Here is a 17,843-nt window from a genome sequence, read left to right as displayed (position 1 = left end):
AAGTAATTTTGTTTGTTTCACTTTCATAGGTTTTTTTTTTCTTTTCTTTTTTTCTTTTAAATAGATATCTGGCCTCAACTGCAGGGTATTAATACATTTCCTTACGTTCTGTGGCAAACTACAAGCTGCAATACAGCCATAACAGCCTGAAGACCACAAAGACTGGCCCTGGGTGATGCTGAAGCTGAACAGGGAGGATTACCATATAAAGCTGGAGGGGGTGGGGTGGGGGGGCATTAGTGCAGGGAGTGGTGTCAAGACAAGGTAGGCGAGAAAAAAATGTCTATTTCTGGAGTATAAGGATTTTGCTTTTTCTTGGGATGAAAATAACAAAATGAAACTTTGGATAATCCTAGCATCACCGGAAATGGAAAAAAAAAAACCCGATTAAATTGTATAAATGATATTTTGAATACACAACCCCCTAGCAGTACCAGTACAGACTCTATGGCTAATGCAGTCATATCAGTCAAATATTGCGAGACGCAGCAAAAAAAGTCGTACATACAGAATTAACAAAATTAGGCGACATAACAAACAAGGAAGGCAAGGCCTTCAAGACTTGTGATATACACTAAAAGGAGAAAAAAAGATAACAATAATATTAATGAAACTTACATACATTAGTTTGTTGTGTTCTTTATTCGTTATTATGATTATATTAAGCTGTGCATTAAATAGAAAAGAAAAAAAAAGAAAAAAAAAAAGGTCCACGCAGATTCGAACCAAGGATGTTCGAATCGAGAATGAGTAGTTGTTTCCACTGCGCTGACGCGGCTTCGAAAAAGACGTTCAAATTTTTTTATTTGAGCATGTTGTTTAGGTGGAATAAATCGACAACAGTAATCGAAGTGATAAAGCAGTTTAAATCTTGGTATTTTGGTATATCTCGGACATTTAAGAAGTTCGAGGTAAAGGAGACGTTCCCATCGCTTCGAGCACATGTAATATAATAACGTGAGAAACTACGACACCGTACATTCAATTTCTCTATTCAGTTCATTCTAGTTTCTTCAGTATCCACTTTAAAACATTCATATGGAGTAAACGAGTCGATAATTATAGAAGAAATTCTTTTAATTTGGCGATAAAGGAGACGTCGTCATCGCGTCAGGCTTTTACAATATGTCAAGATCTCCATAGACCAGTGTAGACAAGGTTGATTCAAATTTTCTTTATGTTCATTCTAGTTAATTCAGAGTGAAAACATTGATGAAACCACGGTGAAACACACACACACACACACACACACACACACACACACACACACACACACACACACACACACACACACACACAGACATACAGACAGACAGAGACAGACAGACAGAGAGCTGAAATTAAGTGAGCCGAAAGAGACGGGCTGACGACCTGGCACGGATGAGGTCAAGTATGCTCAGCCTTGCTAACACTGCGTGGAGAGGGCCGGGACGACTGATGAGGGCAAGATCCGGTGCTGCCTGAAGTCAAAGCCGGGCCAGTAACGTGGCGACGTCGCCCTCCCCAGGAGGCACCAGACGACCTTTTCCACATAGGCATTGACCATGTCTCGACCTTGTGGCACTGGGCGTGCAGACATCGGCCTAGGGTCACGATGGAGGTTTACGTGATCCACAACAGTTTTCTGCACCCACCTGCCCATCTTCATCCACAGAGACATCTCCATCAACTGCATCATATTTTCCATTAAAACCGGACTCATTTCCTTTACTCGAATTTTCATGTAATCGTAACACTGAGCTTGATTTGTCGTTTTCACAAACAGATATAAATGGTTTAAAGTCTTTACTCTTAAATGTTTGTGGACTGCAAAGTCGTTTGAAATTTAAAGAGTTTATTGACTTTTTTTTACATTCTTTGATATAATTGCGTTGTTGGAAAGTGCGAAACAAAGACAAACGATATTGACGTTTCTTTCGTGCAAGACTTTCGATTCACTGGGTTGCCATATCGTTATTTTTTTCATACAGACACAAATTATTGTTTCATCGATCTGGTGGCATTGCGGTTTTGTATAAGAAGTCAATAGATAACTATGTTACAGTCTGTAACTATGGTGATAATGTAGACAAGTGTTCATTGCGGTTTAAAATAGATAGATTTGTATGGTCTCGACAAACACATTCTTGCTGGAGCTGTATGCATTCCACCTGAAGGGAGCAGATACAGTAGCGTTGATCTTTTTACTGAACTTGATAATTCTGTCGTTGACTTAAAGAATGCTTATTGTAAAGGCTGCAATTGCATACAACTGCTTGGCGATTATAATGTTTATACTAAAATAAACGATTATTTATTAGAAGAATACTTGTGTACTGGTGTGACTGAACTGCTAGAATCATTTCCTGATGATAATTATAAGCCCACCAAAAGACATTCACGTGATGAACATAAAATGAATAATTTTGGATGCCGGTTGTTGGAATTTTGCAAATCACACTCATTGCTTATATATAATGGAAGGGATGGCCGTGTTAAAGATATTGGTGCTGTACCTAGTTATGCATGCTCACATATCAATTACTTTATTGGTTCGTATCCTTTGCTACTCAGTGTACGAGATCTGTATGTAGAGCCATTTGATGTAATAGTTTCTGATGTACACAATCCTGAGACATTGGTTATCAGTTAATCCACAATTGGTACCAGTGAGTGTTGTCAATGAAACACACAAGGAATAATTGCTTTGAGAAAACTAAGAAACGGAATTACACTAAATGCAATGTATTCAAAGAAGTTTTGCTTAATTATGACATAAAGACTTTGAATGGGTTCATCGACTATTCTATAGTTGAGGAGGCAAATAAAAAGATTTTAAAAATGTTTTGTGAAGCTGCTGCACAATCGATGGAGACTATTGAAATCAGGTTTTCGCTTTCGAAAGTGAAAAAGAAGAAACAACCTTGGTTTAATGAACGACGAAAAAGATCTGAGTATTTTGGGGTAAGGAAACGGTAAAACATTTGAATACAGTACCAGATAGAATCAGGCTTGGAGAGCCAAGTAAGGAATATAAGAATTTCTTACAAACCAGTGCTAGACAAATGAAAAAAAAAATGCAAAAGGAAATGAAACAAATGCGTTCTAATGATTGCAAAGATTACTGGGTCCGATTTAAAGAACATTCAAAATAGAGATTTAAAACTTTGTAGAGAACTTCAAACAGCTGATTACAAAAAAACAGAACAAAAAGATGAGAATCCACATATTTCATGTAATGTGAACTTTGACATTTACTTCCTTAATGCTCTCATAGCAGTCGATGATGTCGACATGGCTGTTATTCATTAGAAACGGAAAGTCGGCTGGTATTGATATGATATACAACAAATATCTTAAAATCAGTATACCACAATATACAGTCGCATTTTGCAAACTGTTCAACAAAGTTCTTGATTCTGCCGATATACCAGAATAATGTGTAACTGATATGATTAAACCAGTTTATAAACGAAAAGGAAACAAAAATGATTATGGTATCACACTTCTAAGTTGTCTTGGCAAATTATTCATCAGTATATTAGATAGCAGACTTGCTTGAATTTATTGAAAGTAACAAAATATTGCTGAATAAGAAAGCTGGGTTTCGAAAGAACCGTTCTATTTTTGTGCTGAAAGTGACATTTTCAAACAAGAGAAGAAAAAATATACTGCGCTTTTGTTGACTATAAGAAAGCCTTTGATTCTGTGTGGCGGTATTAACCATGGGTAAAACTAACAAGGGAAAATATCAATCGTTAGATTTTGAATGTTGTTGTGAATATGTATGAGCGTACTAAGGCGTGTGTATTCAATCGTGATAACCGATTCGAATTTTTCGGAAGTTCTAAAGGAGTACTTCAAGGGGAATATTTCTCTCCACTGCTTTACTCTTTTCTTGAATGATCTGGAGATGTTTTTGCTAACACACGATTGCCATCATGTTACTGTTCATATCAAAAACAACAAGAGCGGCAAGGAATCGTCTTCATAGAAATGGTACGAGTAACCTGACCAATGAATGACAGTGCTGAGAAACCGTTTGTACATAGCAAATAAAACTAGACCCAAGACTAAACCTTGAGGCACCCCATACTTCAACACAGTGGATTCGTGACCAACAAGGACAGACTGGGTTCGGCAAGTCAAGTATGGTATGAACCAATCCAGGACCGTTCCAGGGCAGCGAAAAGTGGTACGCAACCGTGTAATAAGGATGCCATATTTTATGGTGTCAAACGCTGCCGAGCTGGTGTCGAGCAGTGACAACGTAGACACACAACCAGATTATCAACCACTCGCAGCAAGGCGGTTTCGGTGCTATGGCACACTGAAACGGCTCTGGAAGGTTATGTGATTCAAAATGTTCCAGAAACTGTTTCAACACAATGCAGTTGGGATTAAGGTTGGACTTTTTCAAAAGGGGCTTTACGAAAACATACTTAAAACTCTCAGGCACAATGCCAGATGACATAGACTGGTTCAAAATGTCAGTAACGAAGGGTGTAATCTGAAATAAAATATCAAACAGGACAGGGGCATAGATGGGGTCAAGGTCACATGATTTCTTTGTTATGTTCTGGAGTACTTTTCTCATACATTCTTCAGTTACATGCTCAGACTCTGCGAACAAAGGACCACAGAACTAAGCGTCGCGGACTGATGGCTGGGAGGACGCGGGTTCGAATCCCAGCGGAGGTGGGTTTTTCGGCCCGTGGCCGGCTCCTACCCAGAGTTGAGTGTGCTGTGGGCTTAAATGGGGAGACTGGGACCACACAGTCGAGTGTCATCCACTTCAAGGATACGTCTTTGGGTGTGTTGCTCTAATTACCTGACCAACACTGCAAGTGTCTGTATCTCTCGGGCCTGGTTAACGCCGGGATATCATTATGACAGGAAGCGTAGAGTACAGCCTTGTCACGCAGTCCCAAACCAAAATGGACCTCCATAGCAACATCATCATCATCATCGTCATCCTCCTCCTCCTTCATCGTCATCAATATAAACAAAATAGTCTCAAATTCTGTGGCCTTTCATGCCCTGCTCTCATGGTAACCTCAGTTTCGATGCCCCTCCACTTCCGTGCTTGGGGTGAGTCCTGTCAATGTCGTCAGTGTCGGCAGATTCATGGGGGGCTGTTGTTTGAGGGACGTGGTGGCGGTCTCCACTCTGGGAGGGACGCTCACTCAGTCTGGCTCCGCGACTAAGCCATTATTGTCGTTAGTAGGGGGCTTAGTAGGTGGTGTCCTAAGTACGTTAAAACAGAACAGGCACCACTGAACACCACCGAAGTGACTCAGCAGCAGTGCAGGGTCTCCTCTGGTGTGTGGCCTCTTGGCGACCTAACATCGATGGTTCCCTGTTGACTGCCGACGCTGGAACTGCGACGGACGAACCCGGGTGTGGCCGTGTATTGGGGAATCTAAAATGAGCGGCGTGTGAGTAATGCCACTGAAACGGGGCAGATGATGGGGCAGCAAAAACAAAAACAAAACAAAAAAACAAAACAAAAAAAACACCCCACAGAACTCAACAGCATCAATGGGGCTGGTGTATCAGAGTCAAAGCTGCTTCTGATGTGTTCAATCTTTCACATGAAATGTTCATTGAATTTATCGGGAAGAGACTCTGATGGAATATTTCAGGGAAGCACAGTATCACTGGCTTTGCCCACCATTTGCCCACTGCCTCAAGGGCTCTCTGGAACTATTGGCACACATGATCCTTTCACGGATATAGTGTTTCTTGGCCTCACATGTCATGTTTGTAGCCAGATTACTCAAATGTGCAAAAATATCTCTATAACAATTAGTTATATACAACATAAACTTTCTTAGTGTGCAGATAACACTGAATTTCTATTAGCAGGTGACAGAAAATAATTTGACTTGCATACACTTAGTGGATACTTTTGGAGGCAAATTGAGTTTACGTATGAATTCAATGAAAACTAGTGCAATATGGCTGGGAAGCACAAAAGATTCTATAATTCGTTATTAAGAAAATCTAGGCATAGAATGGAAGCCACCGAAGTTTAAGATTTCAGGAGTTTGGTTTACGAATGATTTGCAAAACTGTGCAAATATAAATTACTCAGAACAATACCAGATGTGACACACCTCTTCAGGATATGGATAAAAAGACAAATAACATCCCTTGGCAGGATGGGTGAGTTAAACCGGTTACCAAAACCATTTTTTTCGTACTTTCCAAGACAAATGTTATGAATTTGTATTGAACAAAAAGCAAGACAGTCTATAGAAAAACAGTGCATAAAAGCATCAGAGATGATGGTCTTTGACGACAAGAATTGAAAACACTCGCAGCTTCTTCAATATTAACTTTGATATGGAAAATTGGGAAAATTGATCATAAATGAAAAAAAAAACCAACACATATTGCCATGTTTTCCTATGCTTCAGGATGTTCAAAGATATGGGACAGAAATAACATTATTCTTTTAAAAATCAAATATGTTTTGGACGCATTTACTGTATACAATGATTTTTTTCTCTATAAAATGACTTGAAAGAACCCTGCTGAACGCCTTGTAGAGCCTGTGTTTTATCATCAAATAATACAGATAGAGACAAAAGTATGAGGTGTAAAACATGCTTTGCTTGAAAGTGGAAGCAAACAAAATGTTGACTTAAATTTTATCACTTTTGTGGTTATAAGTCGACAATAAAAGAGTGCATTCGAAAAACAAACATCACTGTAGACAATGAAAAATGCTTTTTAATATGTCTATATTGTTCAACAAGTCAAAGTTGTATTATGATCTACTGATTGACAACGGTATCCATTCACATTGCTGTTCGAAATGAGATGAAAACTTAACGTCTTCAGTGACTGGAAAAAAAATGTTGTTGGTTGTTATTGTTTTTCTATATTAGTAAGATTTCTGGTGTAAAACTGGAATAGTTCCAGTTGGAAATTAGACACCGATGTCTGGGCAGCAGTACACGATTGTTCAACGTTTCTGGCACGCATTGATAAATATAATGAATGAAAGATGTCCAAATACTCAAAATTTGCATATAACAGCCATCAATCATACTTTGTCTTGAAAAAAATATAGTCATTGATTCCACCTTTTATTTCATCTTATTGTTCGCTAAACAGTTTTTACACCAATGCAAGTTAAACAGAACTGCCTGTCTGCAATGTTTTGATAACAAACTGAAATACAGACATACAATTGAAGAAAATATAGCCCGAAACAACTTTTTTCATAATGATCTTATCACCAGGGCGCGTATGCACGTCGGTCCGTTTAGTGGACTAACCGCGTTTATCCCCTATACGGGCGGATAGGCGGGAAAAATCGGTATGCACGTCAATCTGGTTAGCCTATCCTATACGGATTTTCGCGTTTAAAGTTATCGCACCTCTGGGTCCGATAGCGGGCCTAAACGCGTGTAAATATGGCGGCACTTTTGTTTTTCCAAGCACGACAGCGGCGTCTTCTACGAAGAAACCGGATTTTCCGGGACCGTACTAATCCCTTCGACACGTACGACGACAGAGAAGTGTTTCGTAAGTTCCGATTTCGTCGGCAGCACATCCTGGAACTGACACGTGAGGTGTCAGCTGACATCACTCTCGCGAATCGCGGATTCACCCTCACTCCCCTGCAGCAAGTGCTCGTCACTTTGCGCTACTTGGCCACGTCAACATTTCAAGACGTCTGTGGAGAATTGGTCGGCGTGGACCAGTCGACAGTGAGCCGAACTGTCAGCAGAGTGACTGACGCTATGTTCAGACAAGCCCGGCAACATATCTTCTTTCCTGATCAATCCAGTGCGAACAGAACCAAACGAGCGCTTTACCAGTCTTACGGATTCCCCAACGCGGTGGGGTGCATCGATGGAACACAGGTGCGCATCCAGCGGCCACACGAGCAGGAACATGAATTCGTCAACAGAAAAGGCTACCATTCAATCAACGTTCAGGTAGGACTCTTTGCCCCCCCCCCCTCCCCCAAACACACTCTGTGTGCGTGTGTGTGTGTGTGTGTGTGTGTGTGTGTGTGCGTGTGTGTGTGTGCGTGTGTGTGTTTGTGTGTGTGTGTGTGTCCACCCGTGTGTGTGTGTGTGTGTGTGTGTGCGTGTGTGTGTGCATGTGTGTGTGTGTGTGTTTGTGTATGTGTTTGTGTGTGTGTGTGCGTGTGTGTGTGTCCACCCGTGTGTGTGCGTGCATGTGTGTGTGTGTGCATGTGTGCTGTGTGTGTGTGTGTGTGTGTGTGTCAGTGTATGTGTGTGTGTGTGTGTGAGAGAGAGAGAGAGAGAGAGAGAGAGAGAGATTTATACTGACCCGAATGCAGGGTGTCTGGTAACACTGACACATTGCTTGGTTCTCCGAAAATGTCGAAGCCGGCAGTGCTGTCATCTTCCCCTGCAATTAGCCATTCAATAACATTCTCTGTAATAATGTGCACAAAAATGAAAATCTGAATAAAACAAACCCAAGCTATTCCTTAAAAAGAAGAAACTATTACTTAAAAGGAAGAAACTATTCCTTAAAAAGAAGAAACCCGCGTTTTCGAAAACTATTCCTTGCCGGCTCTGGCTCCGGCTAGACTATAATGACAAGACAAGCGTTTGTGAAATGTGAAAGTTCAAGATTGGCTGAGCAGATTGAAAATGCACTATTTCATATTTACGTTGTATTATGGAATGGAAAATGAATAAATGAAAAAAAACCACGCATATGCATGTTTGCTTGTTCACTTTGATAGACGAATATACATTCTTTAGCATCATAGTTTGGCGCATTTACTGTATCCATGATCTTTTTTTTTTGTTGAAAACCGAACGCTTTCTGTGTTTATCTCAATTTACAGTCAAACGTAGAGTGTCATGTTTTGCTTGAAAAGGGGCACAAGGATGTTTGACTTGCAATTTCTTCTTATTCTGGTTATGTAGCGCATGAGTGCATTGAAAAACATCATGTGTACTGCAAGCTCTTCAATATGTCTAATTTTGCACAAGTCGAAAGTTAGTTTTTTGAGCCCTTTTTCCGACTTTCCATTCATTGCTGTCGAAAGAGAGAAAACTTAACGTTCAGTGACTGGATAAAAAATGTTAGTGGTGGGTTTTGTTAATATTATAAATTCTTAACTGCATTTGCGTTTAGCAAACTTACCCGTTTAGGCGCAGTCTGATACAAGTTTCTGGTAGGGTTTTAAATAGAGTAGATGGCCATATAGTCAAATCTGCGTTAAGCTCTAACTTGTTTGAAAATATAGTTCTTGATCCATTACCTGCCCAGTTTTTACCATATCAAGCCTGTTCATGTTTGATAAAAACTGAAAGTACAGCATAATTGAACACATATAGCCCAATACAACTTATTTTTCATATATTTATACCAGTGCGCATGACGTCGTAGTTTAGTACTAATGCCTTTTATATAGGGCGATAGGCAGAGAAAATCGGCTTGCGACGTCAATCGGCATGCATATACCTAAAAGATTTCTACGATAAGTAAATGGGCACCTCCAAGTCACAAACTTTTAAATTGGCGTTTATGTTCCAAGCACGACACCGCCTCACAAAACACCACGACAACCATCACACGACGACGACAGAGATGTTCATTCCGATTTCGCGACACAAACACTCTGGAACTAACTGATGCAGCTGACAACTCTCCAATCGCGATTCCCCCACTGCTGACAGCAGTCTCGCACTTTGCGCACTGGCCACTACCACCCATTCGCGCTGCTGTATGAGAATTGTCGGCGTGGACCAGTCGGACATGACCAACTCAGCAGAGTACTGACGCTTTGTTCACAAGCGGCACTACATCTTTCTGACAATGGCGACAGAACCACGACTTCCACTTACACCCACGTGGCGGCATCGAGACACACACCATCACACGCGCCACGCAGACTGAACGTCACAGAAAAGGAACCATCACACAACTTCAGTAGACTCGCCTCCCCTGAACACATCGTGTGCTGGGACTTTGGTGGTGTAAGAAGAGGATGGGGTGTTCGGGGTATGTGTGTGGTGTGAACGTTGGGGGACATGAGGGTGCGGGTGGTCAGTGTTGTGGTGTGATTGAGGGGTTTTCGAGGCCTAAACCGTCTTTGCATTGTCGTTTAGCTTTGGTCATTTTACAGTGTATGTTGAGATGTGTTGGGGAGAAAAGTAGTGAAAAAATGGAGCAATTCTGACAATAGTTCGGGAAATATGCTTGTTCTTTGTGGCGAGGTTAATTCCGAATTAGCTCAATTTTTATAAGGCCAAAAATGAAAATCTGATAAACAAACCAGCTATTCTTAAAAGAGGGAAAACATTTTCCTTCCTAAAAAAAGACGACGTGGTCGTATCTTGTCGGCTCTGGCGGTAGATATATGACATAGACAAGACTGTTTGTTGAAATGTGAAAGTACAAATGACATGAATAGCATAGCCTTACTTGTTTTTTGTCTGTTGAATGTTAAAACGTAATCACCGGCCTGAAAATAGTTTCTTGTCCCAGATATTCTTCTTGTCGCTGTTCTTCTTTTGTCTCTTCTATTTTTTAGAACGCGTTTAGTTGCTTCATTTCCTTCAAGATGTTGATTCTACTGTCATCAGGTTCACTTGGTTTTATTTTTGCCAACTTTTTCTTCACTGTTGGCTCTGTGTGCTGTGGCTGTGAAGTCTGTTTTTGCAGCTACTAGTAGACTAACTGTACACTGGAGTTATTCTGGCTTTTTTGTTCATTTGAATTTCAACTTCACTGAGTGATAATCAACACCATCGGCGGTTAGACTGATAAAATACAGGCGTGCTATCTTGTAGGGAGTGGTGTTATACGCGGTTAGGGCGTGTGTGCTTTACTTAACTGTTTAGCTCCGTTCTGCAGAGACTATCCCTCTCCAGATCACCACATGCGGCGGGTAGTACTGGGTTACATGGTTACCAGTAGCACAGATGGCTTTTAAGGGAGGTGGTTGCTGGCCCCCAATGCATAACGTGCGGCGTGCATGGCCCACAGGTGTGTGGATACGCCCTGGCGCCCACGAACCAGCCCCCATGTATGGGTCAAATACGAAGAGGTCATCCAAATGGCTGCAATGGCGATTGAGGATGCCAAACAATGGGTAGGGAGACTTGCGAGCACGCCGCAAGAGCTGCCGTGGACCCACAACATTAAGAGCTTATCTACCTGGAGTGTGAAGCCTGGATTCGTCGTACTGCGCAGAGCCATCAATGGTTCAACGGGCAGAAAGGCGATTCTGAGCCGTCTCTACTGTGTCTTGATAGGCCGGGACCAGAGAGTGAGGCTGACGACCTGCGCAACTCTCCCTCAATTCAATCCAAGTGAAACGCAAATCATGACTTCAAACTATACTGGCAACACCTCAAGTCCTGTGGCGATGGGGGAGTGGCGAAGCAGCAGGTGCGGATACACTGGAAGCTGCACTCACAAACCTTCACACAGGCTGCCCAGGGTATAGGGTCGCAGCCCCTTGGGTGTCTGAGCAGCCCTCTTTAGGATCGCTCTGCTCACTTCCATGGAGGAAAGGGATAGAAAAGATGCCTCAAACATAACCCACTTCACTTCTCCCTCGCCAGCTTACCGTGGCTGGTGGGGATCCCTCATAGCAGTCGACAAACAAAAAAGAAGAAAGTGATGGTGCTCAACCTCGGCACGTGGAACGTGAGAACTCTGCTGGATAACATCAAGGCAGACAGACCAGAGAGAAGAACTGCACTGGTTGCCAAAGAGCTAGCTCACTACAATGTGGACATAACAGCTCTCAGCGAAACGCACCTAGCAGACAAGGACCAGCTTACACAACGTGGTAGTGGATACACGTTCTTCTGGGTTGGTTGCAGCAATGTGGTGCTTCCAGGTAAGGTTGGATGTTAGATAAATTTTACAGTCTGTGTATAAATCATGGCAATACCATCTACAGTAAATACATGGAGTTTTTCCTGATCATATCCCGAGTTAAAAAGCATCATGCTCGTGTTCTCTAATGATAGGATTAATCTATTTTTATTATGACTTTGCTAATTTTATCAGTTTCGCGCTGGTAAACTTTCTTTGTATATTTCAATACCCTGGTTGGAGTTTTGCGTTTCATCGTCACCTTCGTCCTCAAACAGATATCACCAGCGAACTGCGATAACATTGTTTCTTTTGACAATATTTTCGGTAGATCTGCTGTCAATATGTTAAACATAGGTGCGATAACTGATCCTTGAGGCAAGCCCATTTTAGGTGGTCGTGAACGTGAATACGTGTTTTCCACTTGGGTGATGCTCTCACAATTATGTGTTTACGTTGTGGCAAAAAAGACAGCCAATCAGTTTCGTTGTAATACCTGTATCGGTATGTAGACGGAAGTAAATGGCAAGAGTTCTCTCTCTTCCCGAACTGCAAATGGTGTGCAGGTGGTACGATTGCGTCGCAGTGCAAAATCACCTTCATCCTCCATCATGCATAGTCAGAACTGCGCAACAGGTTATGGGCTCAGCAGTAAAATGAATAGGTTTTCAGTCAAGACTCGATGGAGAAGAAAGCAATTATGAACAGTGGGAAGTAAAATTTCTCGGCTATATGAGATTACAGAAGCTGAAGGACGCCATCTTAAAACCAGTGGATGAAGAGAGATGCTGTCGACGATGGAAGAGGGGCGCTGAAAATTCTTTGTGCGCATTATGCCGGGAAAAGTACACCAAGGGTAATCTCTCTCTACACAGAGCTAACCTCGCTGGTGAAGAGACCAACAGAGACAATTACTAATTAAGTTATTAGAGCAGAGACTGCAGCAGCGGCACTAAGGAATGCAGGAGAAACAGTGGCAGACAGTTTGCTGATTGCAATGGTCCTGAAGGGATTGCCGGACAGTTTCCAGTCTTTTATTGCAGTGGTGACGCAGAGTGAGAAGAAGCAGACCTTTGCGGAATTCAAAGTGGCTTTACGGAGATTCGAGGAGACAGAATGGTCAAGGTCATCAACATCCAGTGAGATTCTTTGTTGACGATGGCACACAGTCCTACCAACAGACATGAAGGTGTGACGTGTTTCAAGTGGGGCCAGGTGGGACATATTGCAAGGAACTGCAAGAAGCCAAAGAAACTGTGGTGTAGTTTGTGTCGCAAGAGCAACCATACAGACAGTTCGTGTCGACGCCAAGGGCACAAAGGTGGTAGTAGAAGTTACAGAGACAAAGTTAGTGAGGTCACTGATTCACAAGACTCTCATGAACACTATGAACATTCTTTTGCGTTCGAAGCCAGTGCTTGTGGATTGACAAAGAATAAAGCTGACATGCTACTTGTAGATTGTGGGGCAACCACTCACATTTTGAATGACTTGTCTTAGTTCAGAAGGTTTGATAACACTTTCAAAGCAGAAAAACATTACATAGAACTAACCAATGGTGAAAAGAGCAATAATGTTGCCCTGAAGAAAGGGGATGCACATGTGAAGATTATGAACTCTGAAGGCAAAATTGTTGATGTGACATTAACAAATGCTTTATATGTGCCTACTTACCCACAAAGCATCTTCTCAGTGCAATCTGCTACAGAGAAAGGAGCAAGCGTTTCATTCCAACCCAGGTCAGCAGAGCTTAGGTACAAAGATGGTACAAAGTTCAATGTTGAAAAAACATGGCAGATTATACTATCTCAAAACATGTAACAGTTCTAATGAAACTGACACACAAGACCTGAAGGGATGGCACGAAACGCTTGGTCACTGCAACTATGAAGATGTGTGTAACCTTGAAAGAGTAGTGGATGGGATGAAAGTGGTTGGAAAGAGCAAACAGTGTGAATGTGACGTGTGTTGGTTGGAAAAGATGACAAATGAAAGAAGTAGGACACCACGTGTCCGTTCAACTGCTCCACTTGAACTGGTGCACACAGATCTTGCAGGACCCATTACCCCAGAGTCAAAAGAAGGTTTCATGTATTCTATTGCGTTCATTGATGGTTATTCAGGTGTGATGTTTGTCTATTTCATGAAGAGCAAGGCCGAAACTGTTGTTGCAACAGAGCGATTTTGGGGCCGATACTGCACCTTATGGAAAGGTGAAATGTATTAGGTCAGACAATGGCACAGAGTTCACTTCAGGAGCGTTCAGAACACTCCTGAGAAAGAATCAGATCAGGCATGACACATCTGCTCCGTATTCTCCCCATCAAAATGGGACAGCGGAGAGACATTGGCAAACTCTGTTCGAGATGGCCAGATGTTTACAGATTCAGACAGGGTTACCCAAAGAGCTGTGGTCATACGCAGTTTTCACAGCAGCTTACATCAGAAATAGGTGTTACAGTGAAAGGCTCAAAGTTACACCATTTCAGGCACTCACAGGTCGGAGACCTAACGTGACTCTTGGTTCTGAATGTTATGCATACACTGGGGACAAACAGAAACTTGACCCAAGATGCAAAAAAGGGACATTTGTTGGCTATGACAGAAATAGCGCTGCATACCTTGTGTATTTTCCTGAGACAGGTGAAGTCAGGAAGTACAGAGTGGTAGAGTTTGTACCAAAGAAAGCATGTGTGAATACAGGGGTGACTGTGAATGAACAGGGGACACAGGCAGAAAGTCACTGTTCAGATGATGATGATGATATGGTGTTGAAACGTCATTTTGTTGTTGAAAATGTACCTGAAGAGAAGTCAGAGTGCATGATTCATGCAAAATCACCGAAGGAGAGCTAAAATAAATGTGCAACTGGTGCACACACCATGTGGTGAACAAAGAGAAAGGTATCATAGAAGGGATAAAAGACCCCCAGTTTATCTTGCAGATTATGAGACAAAGTTTGAGGATGATGACCAGATCATGACACATATTGATTACTGTTACAAATTCAGTGCTTTCCCTCAGACATACAGAGAAGTGATAGAATCACCTGACTCTGATAACGAAAGAAGCTATGAGAGAGGAAATGGATTCTCTAAGAGAAAATGAAACATTCACTCTGACCACTCTCCCACAAGGTAGACAAGCAGTGGGGGAACGTTGGGTGTACACAATCAAAGAAAGTGCAAATGGTTCCAAGACTCACAAAGCCCGCTATGTAGCGAAAGGTTACAGTCAAAAAGAAGGGCTTGATTACCATGACACATTCGCACCTACAGCTAATTTGTCTTCTGTGCGTATGTTGATGCAGCTTGCTGCACAGCATGATCTAATTTTGCATCAGATGGGTGTGAAAGCTGCCTATTTGAATGCACCCATTGACTGTGAAGTATACATGGACCAAGCTGAAGGGTTTGAAGTTCAGAATGTTTGTGGTGAGAAACAAGTGCATAGGCTGAACAAGTCACTGCATGGCTTGAAGCAGTCTGGTAGAAACTGGAACAAATTGTTGCACAGGCATTTGATACAAAATGATTTTGTACAAAGTCCCTCTGATAGTGTTTACACAAAGCACTCCAAGGGAGGCATGGTTGTGATACTTGTTTGGGTGGATGATTTGTTTGTTGCTCCAAGCAATGATGCACTGGTGTGTGACACTAAACAGATGTTGGAAGATAGGTTCAAAATGAAAGACATGGGCAAGCTTTCATATTTTCTTGGCATTGATTTTGAGCAAGGTGATGGATTTGTCAAAATAAACCAGAAAGATACATTCAGAATATGCTTGAAAGGTATGAAATGCCAGAATGTAAGCCAAGAGGCACTCATTCTGAGCAAAAGCTAGAAAACAACAGTGAAGAACCAGCTGACTCAAGAAAGTATCGTGAAGTTGTCGGCAGTCTGATTTATGTCTGATGGGCACTAGGCCAGACATATGCTGGGTTGTCACCAAGTTGTCTCAGCACTTGCCTAACCCACTTCAAGCTCACTGGGTGGCAGTTAAGCATGTGCTGAGATATTTGAAAGAAACTCTTGACTATGAGTTGTGCTACAGGAAAAGTGAAAAAGGGTTGAGCCTCATAGGCTACAGTGATGCTGATCGGGCATCATCTAATATATCATATTCGGTGGTAAATGTCGCGGCATTTCATTTGAAATTTCATCCAACCCAACAGATGTTTTCTTGTTACTGAGATTTTTAAAAAATGAATTCTTTGACTTCGTGTAGTATGATTGAACAATTTATGTAATGGTCAGTTATGGTGCTGGGGTACTTATATATTTCGTTATCTTCTTGGTTTTCTCTTCTTCCTTCCTCGTTTACCTCTCATTAGATGAGCAGCCCGGTGTCTTCGATGAAGGCTGCCGTCCGTCGCGGCTCCTCCAGGGTGCCGTACAGTTTGGCTTCCACTGCTGTCGGTGTTGGCCAGTACTTCCTCCTGAATGCTGCGTGCGTCCTACAGTCTAGAAGGATGTGGTCGGTTGTTATTGGTCCCTCACCACAAGGGCACTCTCCACTATGTCCAATGTCAAATTTTGTGTGCATGTGGTGGAGCAGGCGGTTGTGTCCAGTCCTCAGGCGGAAGATCTTGACCTGTTCCCGTCGTTCCAGCAAATGGTATCTGTCTTCTGCGTTATATTTGGGGTGCTGGAGGCGCCACTTTATTCCTTGCTGTGCCTTGACGATTGTCTTGATTTCATCGTATGACACCAGTTTGTTGGCCTGCCTCTTCTGTGCACCGTCTTTTGCCAAAATGTCCGCTTTTTCGTTGCCTCTGATGCCACAGTGTGCTGGTACCCATTGTATCACCACTTTCTCCACTCTGGCAGTCAAGGGAACAAGGGCTGAAGTGAGATGGTTCTGTTCTTCGCAGCGGGAGTTTTTGAGGGCTTGGAACAGGGAGAGAGCGTCTGAGAACACCACCACCTGCCCTGTTGTTCTTGTGGAGTTCTGCGAGACTGTTGTGACCGCCTCAGAGAGGGCTTCTCGCTCAGCTCGGAAGTTGGTGGAGATATTTTCCTGTTGGGATTGCAATTTCTTCATCTCCGTCTTTGTATCGGAGGAAGATTCCAGCTCCACCATCCCTCGTTGCTTCTGTGGCGGAGCCATTTGTAAAGACATGGGTCCAATCTTCCTGGGGGTACTGGTTGCAGATGTACTCTATGGCCAGGGCCTTCCTTTGGGTGTCTGACTGTGTTCCTCTCTTCTCCACTCCGGGAATGCTGGTGACGACTGTTGGGAACACCTGCTTCTTCCAAGATGGGTGGGTGACATTTGCCGGGATAGGCTTTGCTTCGTGTTCCATCAAGACTGGGGTTTGTCTTTCAAGGCGTCTTGACTGGTGGATGAAGCTGCCGCATTTCAGCTGGCTCTTGGTGGGTCTGATCATTCTGTTGTTCACTGGATGGTTTTCAAGGCGTTTGAATTTTGCTGCCTTCTGTCCTCCAATGACTGCAGCCCAGTGGTGTCCTCCATCTTCAGGACTGGGGCGGATCTCATGGCGCCAGTTATGACAGGCTGAGCTTGGTTCTGTATCTTGTTGAAATGGTCATGGTTAGACTTTGCAGCTGATGCCCATGCTGATGTCCCGTACTCAACTACAGGTCGGACTCTTCCCGTATAGAATCTCTTTAGGATACGTTCATCAGCCCCCCAGTTCGTCCCTGCAAGTTTCTTCATAATCGCCAGTCTCAGCTTGGCCCTGCTACAGCATCTGGTGATCTGCTGTTTCCAAGTGAGCCTGCGGTCAAAGGTCACTCCCAGGTAGGTAGGTGTGGGTTCCTCTGCAAGCCTTTGGTTGTTCAGTGTCAGTTTCTCCTCTTGCTTCTTGTTAGCTAGGCTGAAAACTGTAGGTTGTTTTGCTTGAGTTGACAGAGACAAGCCATTCCTTAGTCCAGTTGCTGATCTTGTTGAGCGCAGTCTGGAGGCGTACCTGTGCTGTAGTGGTGTACGCTTCAGAGCACCAAAGTACCAGGTCATCTGCGTAGATCGCTGACCCCTCTTGGCAGTTCTCTGACGATGTCATCTA

At 42.8% G+C, this 17,843-nt stretch overlaps 1 protein-coding gene and 1 long non-coding RNA gene across 2 annotated transcripts in view; one reads left to right on the top strand and one right to left on the bottom strand.

Annotated features, from left to right (window-relative positions):
• LOC143290400 (uncharacterized) overlaps positions 1–8,498 on the bottom strand; it is a 102,675-nt gene extending 94,177 nt beyond the window's left edge. The window contains exon 1 of the long non-coding RNA XR_013056389.1: positions 8,296–8,498. This is a non-coding gene — a long non-coding RNA (uncharacterized LOC143290400). The remainder of the gene's footprint in view (positions 1–8,295) is intronic.
• LOC143290399 (uncharacterized) overlaps positions 7,709–17,843 on the top strand; it is a 138,299-nt gene continuing 128,164 nt past the window's right edge. The window contains exon 1 of the mRNA XM_076599801.1: positions 7,709–7,934. Within this exon, the coding sequence (XP_076455916.1) occupies positions 7,849–7,934 (86 nt within the window). The 5' untranslated portion in view covers positions 7,709–7,848. The remainder of the gene's footprint in view (positions 7,935–17,843) is intronic.

Source organism: Babylonia areolata, chromosome 15 (assembly GCF_041734735.1).
Source record: "Babylonia areolata isolate BAREFJ2019XMU chromosome 15, ASM4173473v1, whole genome shotgun sequence".
Taxonomy (NCBI): Eukaryota; Metazoa; Mollusca; class Gastropoda; order Neogastropoda; family Buccinidae; genus Babylonia; species Babylonia areolata.
Note: the sequence above shows the minus strand (reverse complement) of the source record. Positions and strands in the feature narration are given on the sequence as shown.